Source organism: Diorhabda sublineata, chromosome 1 (assembly GCF_026230105.1).
Source record: "Diorhabda sublineata isolate icDioSubl1.1 chromosome 1, icDioSubl1.1, whole genome shotgun sequence".
Classification (NCBI taxonomy): Eukaryota; Metazoa; Arthropoda; class Insecta; order Coleoptera; family Chrysomelidae; genus Diorhabda; species Diorhabda sublineata.
The window spans coordinates 11,038,332-11,056,712 of record NC_079474.1 but is presented as its reverse complement, the minus strand read 5'-3'; the positions used below and the strand labels follow the sequence as shown (position 1 = coordinate 11,056,712).

General features: G+C 30.1%; 1 protein-coding gene across 2 annotated transcripts in view; it reads left to right on the top strand.

Annotated features, from left to right (window-relative positions):
- Positions 1 to 18,381, top strand: part of LOC130447604 (voltage-dependent calcium channel gamma-5 subunit) — a 98,955-nt gene extending 80,574 nt beyond the window's left edge. For both annotated transcript variants that reach the window (XM_056784550.1, XM_056784633.1), the window contains exons 3-5: positions 16,328 to 16,420; positions 16,708 to 16,848; positions 17,534 to 18,381. In XM_056784550.1, coding sequence (XP_056640528.1) covers positions 16,328 to 16,420; positions 16,708 to 16,848; positions 17,534 to 18,261 — 962 coding nt within the window. In that variant the 3' untranslated portion in view covers positions 18,262 to 18,381. The remainder of the gene's footprint in view (positions 1 to 16,327; positions 16,421 to 16,707; positions 16,849 to 17,533) is intronic.

Genomic DNA, 18,381 nt, shown 5'->3' with positions numbered 1-18,381 from the left:
GAATACACCCTATGTGATTATTTCCGTCTCCAGAAGTGTTGAAAGCTTATCCAGGCACTTCGTACTACATATTCTAATTTGAGTTTGTAAATAATATATTTTATTTATTTATCAACCTCAAAATAATGTCATGATCATGATCATCGTAAACTGATATTTAATGATTCCGCCAGCTTGATTTTTTCACAAGATTGTCGAAGCAGCAGTTAAAATCAACGCCATCTGGCAGGCCATCATCCAAACAAACTTTAATCACATAAATTATAAAGTGGTGATCCACGCGTTGTTCAAACCAAAAAAAAGAAGAAGTAGATAAAAAAGACTGTTGCACCTGCCGCAAAAGTACTTTATAACATACAGGAAACACGTGTTGAATGAGACAGATGGAAGGCAAAGTCGTATAATTTAATTTCTATGTTTTTTTAATTATATTTTGATGTTATCTATACATTTTAGATGGAAAATGAACTTCGTTTTTTGGTAGAATTGCCCAGTGGTCTCTAAAATGAAAAAAAAAATGAAAAAAACTCGTTAGAAAACGATACAAAATGAATTATTGGAAATTTGAAAGCATAAAAATTAAGATAGTATTTAGACACTAACATTAATTTAGAAATATATTAGGAATCAGTCGAGAAAACAAAGATTTAAATATAAAATCAATAATATTTCCTCATTTTTCTGTATCTTGCTTATTTTCGAAACTATAGAAAGTGAAATGCATAAAAAATATCATACAAAATATATTTTATTACAAAATTATAGAATAAATACGAAAATAGATGAACTGACTATAATAAACTATAATAAAAACACAAATAAGTATATAAAATTTTTGTAAATTCATTTAAATAGTTATTACCCTATAAAATTCATAATAATTAACAAATTATTACAAAATTTCCTCAAAATATTATAAAATAAATAATTCATTACGATATACTAGTTTTTATTACATTTAAATACTTAGTACCCTTAAAAATACCTATTATCAATTAAATTAAGTCATAACGTCCGATTTATAACATAAAATAAATATATCATCATGATATATTTGAATAAATACGAAAATAGATGAACGGACTATAACAAACTATAAAAAAAAATACGAATGAGTATATGACATTTTTTTAAATTCATTTGAATAGTTAACACGCTAAAAAATGCATAAAAATAAATAAATTATTACAAAATTTCCTCAAAATACTATAAAATAAATAATTCATTACGATATACTAGTTTTTATTACATTTAAATACTTAGTACTCTTAAAAATACCTATTATCAATTAAATTAAGTCATAACGTCCGATTTATAACATAAAATAAATATATCATCATGATATATTTGAATAAATACGAAAATAGATGAACGGACTATAACAAATTATAAAAAAAAATACGAATGAGTATATGACATTTTTTTTAAATTCATTTGAATAGTTAACACGCTAAAAAATGCATAATAATAAACAAATTATTACAAAATTTCCTCAAAATACTATAAAATAAATAATTCATTACGATATACTAGTTAATATTACATTTAAATACTTAGTACTCTTAAAAATACCTATTATCAATTAAATTAAGTCATAACGTCCGATTTATAACATAAAATAAATATATCATCATGATATATTTGAATAAATACGAAAATAGATGAACGGACTATAACAAATTATAAAAAAAAATACGAATGAGTATATGACATTTTTTTTAAATTCATTTGAATAGTTAACACGCTAAAAAATGCATAATAATAAACAAATTATTACAAAATTTCCTCAAAATACTATAAAATAAATAATTCATTACGATATACTAGTTAATATTACATTTAAATACTTAGTACCCTTAAAAATACCTATTATCTATTAAATATATCATCATGATATATTTGAATAAATACAAAATTAGATGAACCGACTATAATAAACGTATAACTACGTGTGATTCTTCTTTTTTATTTCGGAACGCCAGATCATATACCTCGAACGAAAACAAGATGGCCAATTTAAAATCGAATTAAATACAAAACCGTATTAATTTATTGAATTTTAGACTTATTTAAATCGAGATATAAAAGCAGAATGTTACCAAAAAGAGCCCCATACCTTAGGTACCTATAGAAAAATAAAAGATAAATAATCGAACATCGTCTTCACGAGGCAGCTGCTCGTTCTTTTTGATCAACTGTTTTTCGAAGCGCCAATACGATCGCACATAAGAAAAGGTGGTCGGGTAAAAGGTTGGTTTTCTTTTGTTAGAACCGTGTGCCGGCTGCCGGGACTCGGATGGAGAGCAGCTGGCGTGCCAGGTGTGACTATACTAACATGTGTGTACTGGCAGAGAGAGGTAGGTACCCTATAAAGTGTAACCCCATCGATCAGTTGCCGTAAGACTACGAAATTTCATTTAACCCATCAACAAAAATTATTCAATATTATAAATCTTATAATTATTTAGGTAATAAAGAAAAATTCTTTCTGGATTTATAACTTTTTATTCCGTTTGTACAATTTCAATCAATACAACATATTTCTAGTAAATTTATTTCTATAAAGTTGGTACAATATTCGAAATACACTTGTTTACATTCCATTACTTGAAAACTGACGAATAAAATATTGATTTACAAAAAAATCAATAAAAATCTACCAATAAATTATTAATTCATTAGTTTTTTCAGAAATATCAACGTAATTTTATCATCTTTAACAGAAATCAACTTGTAACCATAGTAAATATTTTTATTATCGAAAGTAAACATAGATAGAGCCACTTGTTACGTTGTTAATGTATATCAAATAAAGTAGGGTTAAAAGTATCGCTATGATATACTTTTTATTTATTGAATGTTGCCAAGTTTAATTCTATTCCAGATAATTTGAGGAATTAATATTTAAAACTAAATTTTCTTGTTAAAATATTTGTAATAACTATTATTATAGTTTAAACTTCAATATTATTATAAATATTGTAACTATCCTATCATAAAAGAGTGAATGCGTATATAGAATTTGTATTAAATATGTACTAATTTTATTCCGGGGGTCAAACTTATAACAAATGATAGATATAAGCTACGTTTTTTTACAATACATACGTAAAACATGAACATATTGAATATTTACTTGAAAAATGGCGCGAGAAAGACTCGCAATTTGTAACAGATTTACATATCTTTTCGACGATTACCTGTATGCTTACAACCTCTCTCCGTTTCTTTGTCCTACGAGCAAGGACATCCCTTCGAAGAAAAAAACTCATTTTCACACCACGAATTTCGTTTTTTGAATGAGGCAATTCTACACCTGGATATCACAAAGAGAATTCAAACACGTGCAAACTAATTCTTATTCCTCGTTTATTTTCTAAAGCATAAAAGATAAAAACGGGTCATAAAAAATTTCTTGATCCAATAATAAAAAAAATTTCGTTGATACAGTAGCGGAGACAATTATTTCGTTATCTTTTTCGATTGATTTTATAGATTTGATTCCTTTTTTACCCGCCGCTGTCTTTCATGGCACCCTAATCTTAAATGTGACCTCAATAATAAATATCGAGTTCAAAAGATTTGGACGGGAAATAAAATTATAACCACTGGTTCCGTTGAAAAGAAATTTTCATTCCCTTTTTTTTTATTTTATTCTACGTATTATATTACGTCAAATACATCTTATATTGAACGTGTCTTTTAGTAATTATTATTATAACAACGTGACAACGCCGCATTCGAGATTATTCTATTGGGCGGGAAAATAAAAACAAAAGACATCTGTCTACACTAATTAGACAAGACGTGATAGGTTAACTATTGAAATCAATCCCATTTTTTTAATTTAATAAAAAGTTTATCTCAACTATAATGAAGTTGAAAAAAATATTAGTTAAAATATAATATTAAAGGTTCAGTGTAAATTAGTTCGAAATCAAGGTTATTAACATTGAAATTGTAGTGGTTTGAATTAAGTTATATCATTTTAATGAAGTTTATTTAGTGTTGTTTGTTGGTAAGTATACTATATTAACGTAATTTTTATACTAAAACTAATAAATAACAACAAATTTAAAAAATCATGCTCATTTTGAATGCTATAAATATCTCAACATATATTATAGTTCTTTCTAAAAGAAAATGATCATACACTGTTTTTACACATATAAAATATCAATTTACGATTATTATTATATCTATTATCTAATAAAAATTGGAACATATTTTCCAAGTTTCTTTTTTCTATCGTCAGCTGTTTACCGATAGGGTCGCTTTTGCCCAAATTGTTTCTTTTTCAGAATAACATAATGAATTACGTGTTGGGAATATAATACAAGCCGTTTAACTCATGTTTTTCGTCGAATAAAACGTATAAAGCCACTATCTCGTTTCGCACCTAATTTAAATGTTTCTACAGGATGTTTTGTTCAAAAAACAAAAATTAAAAAAAATACATTTTGAGTAATTCTGAAAAATATGTATACGGAACATTTTTATCACAAAACTTTTTCTATTTATAATGTTTTGTGACGTCTTCGCGAACCAGTTTGTCACTGTCTTCATTACCGACCGGGTGGTGTTGCTTTTTAAAGTTTCTACAACTTTTTTTGTTTAGCTCTCTTTGTAGTAATATACTTTTGCATTTCGACGATAATTTACAAAACGCCTGTAATCACTTAAAATATAAAAAAAGTTTTGTTTCTGAGATGGTAAATCGTCTCGTTTGTTTTTTTCCTTTTGGAAATTGTAAAACATTCGCAAACTTTCGGGTTGTCAAAAATAAGACCAAAGTATTTATTAAAAAAGTTTTTGCCGCGCGTTCCCCTTTTGCTTGTATTACATTTATATACAGGATGATTTGTTAGAATTCGTTCAAGTGAATTTATATTTGATGTTATAAAGTGATTTAAACACATATTTTTTTGATTCTAATTTATCTGCAATAAACTATTAAACATACTTTCAATTATTACTGTAAATTTATTTTATAAAAAGAGTTTTCGTATAAAATAATAAGAACAATATTTTTTTTTTATTTCTACATTTTTCTTACCTCTCAAATACTAAGAAAGATTTATTTTTACTGTGAATTTATTGTGTCGAAGAATATAAATGCCCGTTCAAATATTTTCTAAGAGTTTACTTTGTGCTTCCAATGAAAAGATTTTTTTTTGATGTTTGCGAATACCAAAACTGCGTAAATAATTGTATACCAGGTAACGTTAAATTTATGCTTGAATGTCCACGAATTATATAATGTGGAACCTTTTTGAGAAATTTGAACAGCTGCTCTATCTGATTCGTATGAAACGTAAACAATTTTTTATAAAATTTAAAACTATAAACCCGTAGGACAATCTGTATGATATCTAAAATGTGGATCACGGCGATTACAGAAAAAAATCGCTGAAAGCTAAGTATGGAGAATAGGGTAGATACACAGCAATACACAGACAGTAATTAAGTCATTGTTTTGATAGTTTGACAGCCGTCAAATTTTTACGTGTCTTTTAAAGGTTAGGGAATACTGAAAATCGTATGGATTTAATATTAGTAGTGCCACCTACCTACGAGGATGTTTCCAGAAGTATCTGGCCCATCAAAGAAAACAACAAAACAATAAATTTAGATTAATGGACTGAATAATTGTTTATCTTCTATATTTATTTAAGACACTCTGTTTATATACAAGAAATTTCACGAAGATAGTTTTATAAATGTTTTGACTGTTGACAAATGACCGTTGACAGTTGACTATAGACATTTGATAGTTGATTTTTTTAATGAAATAAATGTGTATTTTTAATTGGAGGGTGAATGCCACGTCCTCTCGGGAACTGGAAATTAATAAAAAAGTTCAAAGATCATTTAAGACGTTTTGTTTATATACTAGAAACTTCATGAAGGTAGTCTTATAAATGTTTTGAATGTTGACAAATGACGGTTGACAGTTGTTCATAGACAGTTGACTGCTGATTCATGGTAAATTCATTTTCGCAATTTATAAATGCTACAGGTTGTCTCTATTGAAATTTTTAAGCATTAACTACAAGCTTTGTTCAAGTTTTGTGTGATCGATTAATTTATAGTTCTATAATTTTGATTTGTGACTTGTTTTCTCTTATACGAGGTACTATTTAATGAGAATCTTCAAAAAACAACGTTTCATTTAAAACTTACTTTGAAATCTGAAATTTCGTTTCGTAATTTCCAACTTTTTGTTTTGTGTCTCGCTTTGTACGATTACGAATTTATTCTATGATAGTGTCAATGTTTCTCTTCCGATTTTATTGCATTACAACATTGCCATTCGACAACTTTAGATAGTATAAATCTATAAAGTGTTATTTTTTAAAGGAAAAAATTTTCTACAATTTTAACCCTGTATATTTATCAGAAATATGACACTGGAAGAATCTCTCGTGTACAGTCACGTAGACACATGTTTTCTCTATCGATTCACGTCAAAAATAAATCGATATCTCGGGTAGCTTTGGAGATATAAAATTTTTTATACGAACATGTCATTTATAATTTTCATGACGTCGTATCAAAAAACTGATAATTTGGAAGTGTGAAACTATAGTTATTTTTCTCAAAAACATATAAAAGCTTACACAAAGTGAACTAGTTTTTTTTTAAAAAATCATCATCACTTCCTATTTGAATAAAAGATGTAATTTTTTTTTTCTACCACTTTGTATGACATAAATTCATACATTCCACTTGGTATAAGTCGTTTAAGAAACCCCCAGGCAAATCGCGGTCCAGGTGGCTCATGAACAAAGATCCCAGCAAGCTTATTGTCCTCAACAAAGCCCCCTGGATTTTGTTTCCTGTATATTGTAGAGCATACCGTCCCTATTTCAAACCCGCCTCTTAACGACCCCGAATATTTAGTTTTCTTCATAACTATTATAAATAAGACATTATTATTAATATTTCGACATTCTATATATTTCGATATTGATATTACTATCAACATCCTTTAATTATTATTTTTTTTTAATTCTGATAACGTTATACTTGATAAAATGTAACTAAAAGTTTAATAAATGAACAGTTTGTCAAATTTTCGCGATGTCTATAACAGAAATAGCGACAGAATTAAACAAATTAGATAAATCAGAGTTAATACACATAATATTAAAAGGTAAGATACCAATGGGTGTCGAATTAACCGACGTTTCGACAGATTTTATAAACTCTAGAAAGACCATTGATAAAAGAACGTCGAATTTGAGTGACGACATCAGATTTCTGTTGATTAATTGCGAATTAACCGTCGCCAAATGCGAATTGAAAGCTAATAAATTGGTTATAGCTGAAATGGAAAAATCAGCTAAACATCAAGAATATATAATCAAATTATTAAAAGATGCTCTAAAAAATACGAGGATCGATAATAAAGAAACTAGAAATATAGAAAACGAAGTGGAAGTAATAGAAGAAATACCAGAGAAACCTGAAAGGAAAAAGTACAATAAAAATAAAGAAAAAAATACGAAATGTAATAAAAGTGGATTTTTGAATAATTTTTCTGGTAAAATAAGAAGCAATAAAACAAATAAAATTGAAGGAAAATGATGTGTATGTATCATTATTATGTATAAATTTATATAAATTTCTGAGTGAAACTTTTTATTTTTTATTTTAATTAAATAAATTAATAAACTTTTCGAACAACACTGTACGTTATGAAATTCGACATGGATGCAGTAAATTTCTCAAAATTCAAAAGTTATGTTGAGTCGATGTGTGCTTTTAATTGGGGGGTGAATGCCACGTCCTCTCGGGGGTTGGATATTAATAAATAAGTTCAAAGATGAATTAATAATTCGATTTAAAGAAAAAAATTTTCTACGCACAATTTTTTTAGTTAACGTGCTGAAAACCGCTTCTTCATACGTAGAAAAACGTTAACCTCGCAATTTGTTTTTGATCTGCGGGAATAAGAAATCACTGAGTGCCAAATAAGGACTATACGGCGGTTGATCTATCAATTCGATGTTTTGACTGTTCAAAAACGTTTTCCTTTGAACTGATGTGTAACAACTCGTATTGTTATAATGGAAAATGATTCTTCTTTTGCGATTGGAGTCCCTGATTTTTTCTGGTGTACCATTCAGTTCTACGTTGCTCTAATCTTTAGACGTCTTTTAAAACACTGGGATTGAATATTTTCATCATCTCTTTGCGCCATCGACATCAGCTTCTTTTTACCGATTGTCAAATTATGAGGTATCCAATCTTTTCGACAGCCAAATGTCAAATTACGATCTTGCAATATCAGCCGAAAGTCATCGCACGAAAATTTTTGACCATGATAAATCTGTAAACAACTCAACTAGCACTGAGTACGTTGACCATTTAAATTGTCAAACTTTATTATGGAAATGTCAGATTTGACAGATTCGCATCAGTATTGCGCTATGTCAAAACTTAATTAGAAACCCTCGTATCGAAAAACTATGCACTTTTCGAAAAAAATGGTTAAGGAATTAGTTGAATTATAAATTAATGTTTAGTTTAGTTTTTTACAAATTTTTATAGCTGCAATATTTACCAAGCTATATCTCATAAAAGAAAAATTTAATTTTGCGAATTTGAAACATTTCAAGATTTCAATAACGAGAAAACGGTCACTTTTTCGAAGAAAATTTATAAAAACTTGTAAAAAATCTTCGAAATAAACTGTAAAAATCCGTTTTCAGCACAAAAGTTAAGGATAATTTTTACCGTTTTTGACTGGACTATATTTAATATTTTTATACATATATTAACAAATTAATACTGAACGTCATCTATTGGATAGTAAATATACTAATTTCTTTTGTTTAGAACGTACTTGTTAAGACGTTAAAAATTAGGTTAGAAAATTATTTTCACCTCGTTACGCAAATATTTGTCTATGAATCATTTCACATCTGTTAGATGACTAGTTTCCATGGTTGCCATGTTTCATTAATTATCTGGTAATAACTGAAATTCTAAACTTTATTAAAATAGTTTCTAATTAGTTGATATTAATACATTAGTAGCGGTACGAATTGTATACAGGACGTCACATTATCACACCATTCATTTTGGTATGGATTAATATAGAAAATAAGTATTTTGATTAAAAATTTTTATTTTTGCATGTAATCTGAACTAAAATACAAGCGGGCTTGTATTTTCTATGGTGTTTCAATTGTTTGAAGAAACGTAAAGAACGAATAAGCAGTTTTTATCATCTAAAAGAAATATATAACAATTAAATATGGTATTTTTTTATTGCTACTGTATAATGTCACTTACTGATACTATAGTTTGTCGGTTAATATCCAAAAAACCCATGGCAGAAAGACATACCATGTTTTGGCTTCTGAATATCATGAAACTTAACGATTTACGAATTGGTACGATGTTTGGTAAGTACCACTGGCAATGATAAAACGCAGAATTTGCTACTTCTTGTGCCTGGAAATAAGTCAAAAAAAGTTTAATGATTGTTTTGTACCAGTAATATCATTTTCTTGATACATACAAGATATAAGATATTATTTCTTGGTATTTAATTATGGGTAAGGATAGTAAAATAAGTTTTGTGCCTAAAAAATTTGCTACCCGTGCCTAAAATCGATGTCAGAATAATTTATACTTTGAAAAACGCAAATAGAGAGAGAAAAATTTGTTTTTTAGCCTATTTTGCATTTAAATCCGCTTGAACTTGTTTGAGAAACTATTCATGTCTAGAAAAATATACTCTAACTATGTCTTGTTTCAATAAAAAACTTTATTCTCTTTTTTGCCTGAAAAAACAGTATTAAAAAAACACTAATACTTGAGGCATTCACATCGAGCTTAAAAACGTATAGTTTGTCATTTATGTATGTATAAAAGGTACAGTAGAATAAAACTTTGTGCTTAAAAAATTTTGTGTTCATGCCTAATGTGTTCGTGCCTAAAAAATGAAACACGAGACGCGCAACTTCGCCCAATTTTTGTTTTATAATATTATTAGTAGTATTACATCAGATAATTCTTAAAAATAATACATATTCCTGTTTTTGCCTGAAAAAAACAGTAATAAAAAAACTAAAAATAGGTTATTTCTTGTGTCTAAGGAACCACTAATTCTTGAGGTGTTCACTTCGAGCTTAAAAACGTATAGGTTGTCATTTATGTATAAAAAAGGTAGAATAAAACTTTGTGCTTAAAAAATTTAATGCTCGAGCCTAAAAAACGTAATATAAGGCGCATAATGTCGCCTACTTTTTGTCTTATAAAATTATTAGTAGCATTACATCAAAAAATTATGTCTTGTGCCTTAAAATGAATCCTATTTTCCATTTTGCCTGAAAAAACAATAACATGGAGACTGAAAATTTGATATAACTTATAACTAAATACAAAAAGCATCCTGGGGATTCACAAACATCATGTTTGTATAAAAACTACAGTAACGTAAATTTTTGAGACTAAAAAGTATATTTGTATGCCTAAAAAATGAACTACAAGACTACCTCTACCATATTCTTCGTTTGCCTGAAAGAGTAACTACAAATTTGTGTAACTTGTGCCTAAAAAACACTAACAACTTGAAGAAATTTATTAAGAGGTATAATTTGTTATGTTTGCTTGAAAACTACAGTAAAATAAATTTTTGTGCCTTAAAAATTGATTGTGTCGAGTCTATACATAAACTAATGTCTAAAAAAAAAAATATAAACGCTTTCGTTTCTTATCTACTTTTTTTAAACTAAATATAATACAAATACGTTTTCCTATTGAAGATATACAGGGTGTAGTAAAAGATTCTAATTTTCTGATATTTTTATTTATTTTACGTACCTCGTCTATCAATTTTTGGGCAGGTGCGCCGTACAGCAATAAAAATTCCGAAGTGAATGCCATAACCATCGTACAACATCTGATTATGTCTACTATCGTATTATTTCTGAAATTGATAATCGAATATGTTATAGTTTTGATGAAGTATTATGAAAATTGTGAATACTTACGGTTGCGATAAAACATACATGTTCATACAAAGTAATGCTGTGATTATAGATATAAGCATTGCGAAAAGGTAAGAGAAAATCCCGTCCAGGTGTCGAACGTACCTAAAAGAAATAATAGTAAGATTTCGACGAAATTGCATTTTGTTTTTGAATCTGAACTTTAATTAAATTTTTGGTGCCCAAAGTAGATTTAACAAAGACATTTGAGGATTAAGATGTGTTTCAATATTTGGTTGTAGCATCATGAGATAAAAGTACGAAAGTTTTTCGAAAATCTAGAATGATTATCGAATTTCCCGAAAATATATATCACTAAAATGTTTATTATTCCAATTGCCTAAAAAAAACATCAAGGTTTTTTAATTTTTTGTATGTTATTTTGTGCCTAAAAACTAGGATAATTACATGTTAAATATACCTAAAAATTACATTATAATTAATCCAAGCTACAAGCAATTCCATTTCCAATGGTGACTAAAAATACACTACTCATTGTGTTTGCCAGAAAATGGTACGTAAAATTTATAATTTGTGCCTAGAAAATACAAATTTTTCCTTTTTCCGTATAATGTTTTATTTCTAAAAAGCTATAAGCCATTCCATTTCTGTTTGTGCCTAAAAATACACTACTCGTTGTATTTGCCAGAAAATGGTACGTAAAATTTATAATTTGTGCCTAGAAAATACAAATTTTTCCTTTTTCCGTATAATGTTTTATTTCTAAAAAGCTATAAGCCATTCGATTTCTGTTTGTGCCTAAAAATACACTACTCGTTGTATTTGCCAGAAAATGGTACGTAAAATTTATAATTTGTGCCTAGAAAATACAAATTTTTCCTTTTTCCGTATAATGTTTTATTTCTAAAAAGCTATAAGCCATTCGATTTCTGTTTGTGCCTAAAAATACACTACTCGTTGTATTTGCCAGAAAATGGTACGTAAAATATATAATTTGTGCCTAAAAAATACAAAATTTTCTTCTTTCCGTATAATGTTTTATTTCTAAAAAACTATAAGCCATTCGATTTCTGTTTGTGCCTAAAAATACACTACTCATTGTGTTTGCCAGAAAATGGTACGTAAAATATATAATTTGTGCCTAAAAAATACAAAATTTTCTTCTTTCCGTATAATGTTTTATTTCTAAAAAGCTATAAGCCATTCGATTTCTGTTTGTGCCTAAAAATACACTACTCGTTGTGTTTGCCAGAAAATGGTACGCAAAACTTATAATTTGTGCCTAAAAAATACATAATTTATAATTTTAAGCTACTTAAAATAGACATGCCACTTGAAATTTATTATTTTTGCCCTTAAAAAATTGAGGATTTTTTTTTTGTATGCCATTTTATGCCTATAAAGTTAAAATTAATCCTACCCACATTAATATCTTGAAAAAATTATTTTATTTGCAGCACATAAAAGTTGTGACTTAGAAAAATTTACAATTTTTCACTTTATGTACTTCATTTTGTGCCTAAAAAATTCCAATAGAATCTTATTCTTCCTTTTAATTGAATCTTGATACAAAATTTATTAGTTTTCGCCTAAAAATAACAAAATTCAATACTGCTATTTTTTTTATTCAAAATTTTATCTCAATTTTGGCCTGAAAATCTTAATTTTTACTTAAAAATCATTCCAAATATACCCGAAATTCCAACCGTTGAATAAATTTAAATATTGCGACAAAATTTTTAGATTTCTGTCAATAAAAATCCATTTGGGCGCCGAAAATATTATATATACACTTACGTAATTAAATGATCATGATATTCAATATTCTCTCTTATTTCTTTAACACAATATTCGTATTCTTTAGATTCAAGATCTAATTGTTTCATTTTAGCGTTCAAATTACTGAACTGTCCGGCTCCGATCACTATAGTGATGCTTATGAATAAATTAACACCAATCACCATAGACATAGTTACAATAGTGACGTAAAATTCTAAGAAATACGATATAATGAAAGGAAGTTGCTCCATTCGATAATAATAATAAATACTAGTGCCTTTCACCAGAAGCGGTTTGATAATAAACAAACAAGTACTACACGAAATGTATATCAAAAAAATTTTCTCCTTACGACGTAAATCCTTCAACAATTTCGAATTTTCGCTTCCGATCGGATCGTTTTTCCAAAATCCTTCTACGTCTTCAAACAACTGAATTATTTCATCTCTTTTACTTATAAGTACGAAAAATTTAACCCAAATCTACAATAAATATTCAATCGTATCATCAGCGTACACAGGGTGTTTCAAAAATATTTTCGAAACGCCATCCGTATTCAAGAAAACCTTTTTCTTGAAACACCGCGTATAAAGAAGTTTTTAATACTAACCTGACAGAAAACTCCCACCGATTCCACAGTAACCAATTCACCGTTTAAAAATAATTCCAGTAGGATAAGTACGGTAAGATAAAAAGTGAGTAAAGCGTTGAAAGCTATCAAGGGTTTCACGTAACCCTTCAGAGGATTCATTCCGACGAATCTCCACAATATCAAGACGTTTCGGAATTCTTTTTCGTACGAATTTATTTGGATACGTTCGGTGGTTTTGAACGACATCGTAGTTGTGTAGCAAATTGGTCAATTTCGGTAAAAAGGAAATATGATTGCGCAAAAATTGATGAAATTATAAAAAACTATCATTATCATAATTTCTTTGTCTGGTAATATCTTAATGATAATGTAGCTCTACTAGGTTCAATAATTATTAATGAGGCCGTTCTTATTGTAAACCTGGAACGTTTTATATGTGTGTTTTTGCTATTAAGCTGACCCTACTGGTCTATTTCGTCCCTTGATCTTTCTCTTCTTTCTTATCCACCTTCTCCACATTTCTCTGTGTGCTTTAGTTTCTTGAAATAAGTTGGAGTTGAGTTCATAGTTCATAGGTGTGGTCGGCCGTTGAGCACACAGGCCTTTAGATAGGCCCGTCGTGCCCCAATTGACGTTACCAGAAGCCGATGTCTTTTGAGAAGCCGATCAGACGCTTTGGCTTGAACCCTTTGATGTCGTTAGGCAGGTTGTGTGGATCCGGATCATCCGTGATGTCCGCGGTGAGAAGGTGACGACTTATATGGCAATATCCGGTTAGAAGTTCACTAGTCTAATTTCGCGCCTATTTAGATGGAACAGTTGTTTGGTGGAGCCAGTCTTGCGAGAAGACTGTTGAAAGACGTGATTATAGCGCTTTTGGCCACACCAAGAATGGGTTCTGGGTGGTTTCGCCGATCCCAATCTGGCGAGAGAGTCCTCCTCGTCGTTGCCTTTGTTGCCCGAGTGACCGGGCACCCAAAAGAGCTGGATCTTGCAGCCATAACTCACTAGATTTTGAAGAACCCTCTTACACTGTAGCCTAGAGCTTACCTTTCTAGCTATTATAGCTTGTATGGCAGCTCTGCTGTCTGTACAGATCGAAATTACTGTGTTCCTGTGGCGTCGATTGTGTATTGCACGTTCTCATTCCATCACAGAGAGTACCTCCGCTTGGAAGACGGTAGCGTGTTCCCCAAGCGAAAAAGATTCGGTAATTTTGGGGTTTCCCCCGCAGGAACCTGCGCCGGCCAAGCCATTCCTCCTAGAACCGTCTGTGCACCAGGTGGCTCCATTATTCAATATAGCGACCTTGGAATCACCAATCCACTGCTCATCTCAGCTCATCTTACCCTCCATATCAAGATCTACATGGTTGCGAGGGGTGCAAGAGATGAAAACCACCCCTTATCGAAAAATATAGTATTTCCTACTTTTTTTCAATTCAAATGTTTTTCGTTTATGCAGCATAAATATCTTAACATATTGTATAATAAAAAATTTATATGTTTTGAAGCACCAACCCTCTAAAATCTTTAAAAACTACCCTTCTGATGAAAATAGTATAAGAAAAAATCTTTTAACGATTTAAAACATTGCAATTTCATTTTTACTGTCAGAAATGCTTGAATACCTGGCCTAATCGAAATTTTTGGGTTCATTAACTTGTGACTTGCTTCCAGATTTTTGCATGGCCAATTGATCCAGCCCGCAGTTCTTTGTGGATGTTCAGCCTGTAGGCTGTTCTCATGGCTTCGATTTGTATCGCAAGATCCAGGGGTGGAAGGTCTAGTAAGACCTCAAGAGCCCTAGTTAGGGCCGTACGCATCGATCCTGTGATACTGAGGCACGCAAGACGTTGGAATATGTCCAGTCGCGTTTTTGTTTTCGCTTTCTTCGGGCAGGGCTCCAAATTAAGTTGGAGATTGTTGTGTATAATGAACCCTGCCTTTCGCCACCTTAAATTTGATCATACGTGTCTATCTAGCATACTGAATACACTGTTTACACCGAAACTCACAACTTTACTGCCTGACGGGCGTTTCAATAACCCATTTATCATCTTCAGAGACTGAAGGTAAACGTTTACTTTCTCTGTTATCTTTTCAGTCTTGGTTATCGGAACTCGCGTCAGTTAGTGTAACTATGTAGTGGTTGTGTAAATAGTTTGTTCAGTATCGTCTATCTAGCCACCGATTTTGATACCTTTCACTATTTTTACAAATTCTTTGCTGTTTATTACCTCATTTTGCTAGTTCTTCCTTTTTCTCCTACTTTCTCCACCTTTCTGTCTTTCTATGTCCTACAATTTGGTGTTTGGCTGTCCAAAGTTGGTGAGGATAGTGTATAATAGTTTTGTTGTTTACCACCTTCGTAAAAATGAAAAATACGATTTGATAAAATAAAATTTTCGTTAAATTCCACTATATTAACAAAACTTTATATTTCAAAAGGTTGTGGATGTAGTTAACCGGAAGTACAAGTCGTAAATTCGGAACGATTTCCGTTCGATTTCGATATCAGGAAAGGAATCATTTATTTCCTCTAGGATAAAAGTAAAGGACTTTCGGGATACTCAACCTTTTCCAGTCCCGAAACGAATTCCCCCATTTCATTTAACACCTTTATTTATACGTACAGATCAGAAAATTAGTTAATTTAACGTTCATCCTGTATAATAAACAATTTTAAAAAGTAATTTTACAACGGGGTGCGTCATGATTGAATTTATCTATCTTGGCAGTTTGCCCTTATACAAATAAATAAAAAAGTGGTTCGATTCTGGGGAAGTTTGTTATATTGTTTTTGAAATATCTCTCGAGGAATTTTTCGCGTGTTGTTTTGGTCTTTTTCTTTAAGCAGATAAATGAAATTTGGTTCACCATATACTAGAAATGTCTTTATAAGTCGAAACAATCGATAATTTTGCTATTACGAGTAATCAGACTCATACAAAATTTATTTAATAATTAAAGTTTTTTATTTGTTACAGCTGGCGAAACTTTATATCAATGTAGCATGATTGAATATTTTTCCGAGGAAGTTTACAGTCCAGATCCCAACGATTCATCTTTAGCAATACCTTGTAAGTACTATTCTGTCAAAAAATACGAATGGCAACCTCAATTCTGACCTTAAACGTTATTTAGATTCGAAAACATTCCTTAAATATATAATAAAAAACATAACGATTTTTTACTTCTGGTATCCACCCCGTATTACTTATATATTCAAGTTGAATTTTCTTTCTCTCTCAGATACTCAATGTAAATCTTTTTTTGTCTCTCTCTATGTTATAGATATCATATATTGTTACGATGTTGCCAATAACATATTTTTTTAGCGAATTTCCATGATGAATTTTCGTTTCAGACACCGTTACGAAATCCATCTTGTTCATACTTCTGGGCAGCGTATTCGTTTTGGTCGGTTACGTTTTTTGTTTGTTGGGACAATTTTTATGTAACCGTTCAAGATTTTCGTTAATAGCTGGTGTCATCTTCATACAAACAGGTAACTTCTTTCCAACAATTTTAGATACTTTATTTTACGAAATAATTTTTTTCTAACGGTATTTCTTAATTAATGGTTGAATTGAAGATGAAAATTTCATTTCTAAAATCATTTTAACAAGGTTTTGAAAAATAAATTAATTTTTATCACGACATCTCTACTTTAATTGCCGACCCAAACAATGTTGAGATAAAAAATATTAGTAGCCATTATTTTTCTAGCAAAACCGTACTTCAATTTTACGAATAAAATAAAAAAAATAAAACACTAACTTTTCATAATCAATTTTTGTGAAGATTTTAATTCAATATTGTGTAAATATCCGATTTTTTAATAAATTTTTCAAATTTTCATTTATGGGAAGTACTATCCATGCCATCTATAGGCGAAGATGTATACTAAAATGTAGAAGTCGCCATTTTCATTTCAATAACATAGACATCTATCAATGATGTACCGAAACTATAAATTAGTAGCCATTTACAATCCCTTATAAATGTCAGCGACATCTATGTCAAAGTTATTAAACATCGTAGATATCTTGTAACAGATCACTGAATTTAAGTTATAAAATCTATGACATTCCACCAAAAAAAAAAATTGTTGGAATGAAAATTCATTTGATTTCTTCAAATTGAATTCGAATATCGCAATATGGTAGAATTTTTATATTTGAATATTGTAGGTCTAGCTATGCTTTGTGGTTTAATAATGTACATAGCAGTATTCAAAACCGAAGTAGGCAGTAAATTACGTCCACAATCTCAACTCCAACCAGCGTCTTTCGATTACCGTTACGGCTATTCCTTCATTATATACGTTACGGGGGTAGTTTGTACTAAAATCACCGGGGTAATGGCAGTGTTGTTGTTCATCAATCGCAGCCAATACGAATGGAAAAAAAAGAGACTGATAGAAGAACCAATAATAGACAACTATAATGAGAGAAGAATTATACGTCATATGTTGCATCCTTGTAAATTACATCCCGAAGCGTACGTAAATTCTAACAGTGCTATAGTGTACTCCCCGTATATACAACGTGAATTACCCTATTCGAATACTATCCCTTGTAGTCTTCACCCTAGGAGATCGCAGTCTAATTCTCTTAAAGACGTTTCGTACTTTCCGGATATGTTCGCTCCCTCGACTATATCGTACAATTTCCCGCGTCATTTAAGTACGGACCATATAAATAATTTGAGCGGTTTTCCGCGAGATGCCACCACTATTACCGTTAGTACTACGGCGGATATCGATTACGCTACCGATGAATATTCGCCGACGATGCACGAACACGAATTCGCGCGATTCGATCTCGAGCGTTCGATGAATATCCGGGCGCCTAGTGTATCGAGCTTAAAAAGTCAAAATTATCAAACGGATACTTTGAGAAGAACTACTCCCGTTTAATTGAATTTGTTGTTACGTAAATGGACATAGTGGTGCCAAGAACTGTTATTATATTTGTTCGTATGATATTTATATAGAAATTTCAACCTTGAATTCGTTGTCAATAAAAATTTACTGTAT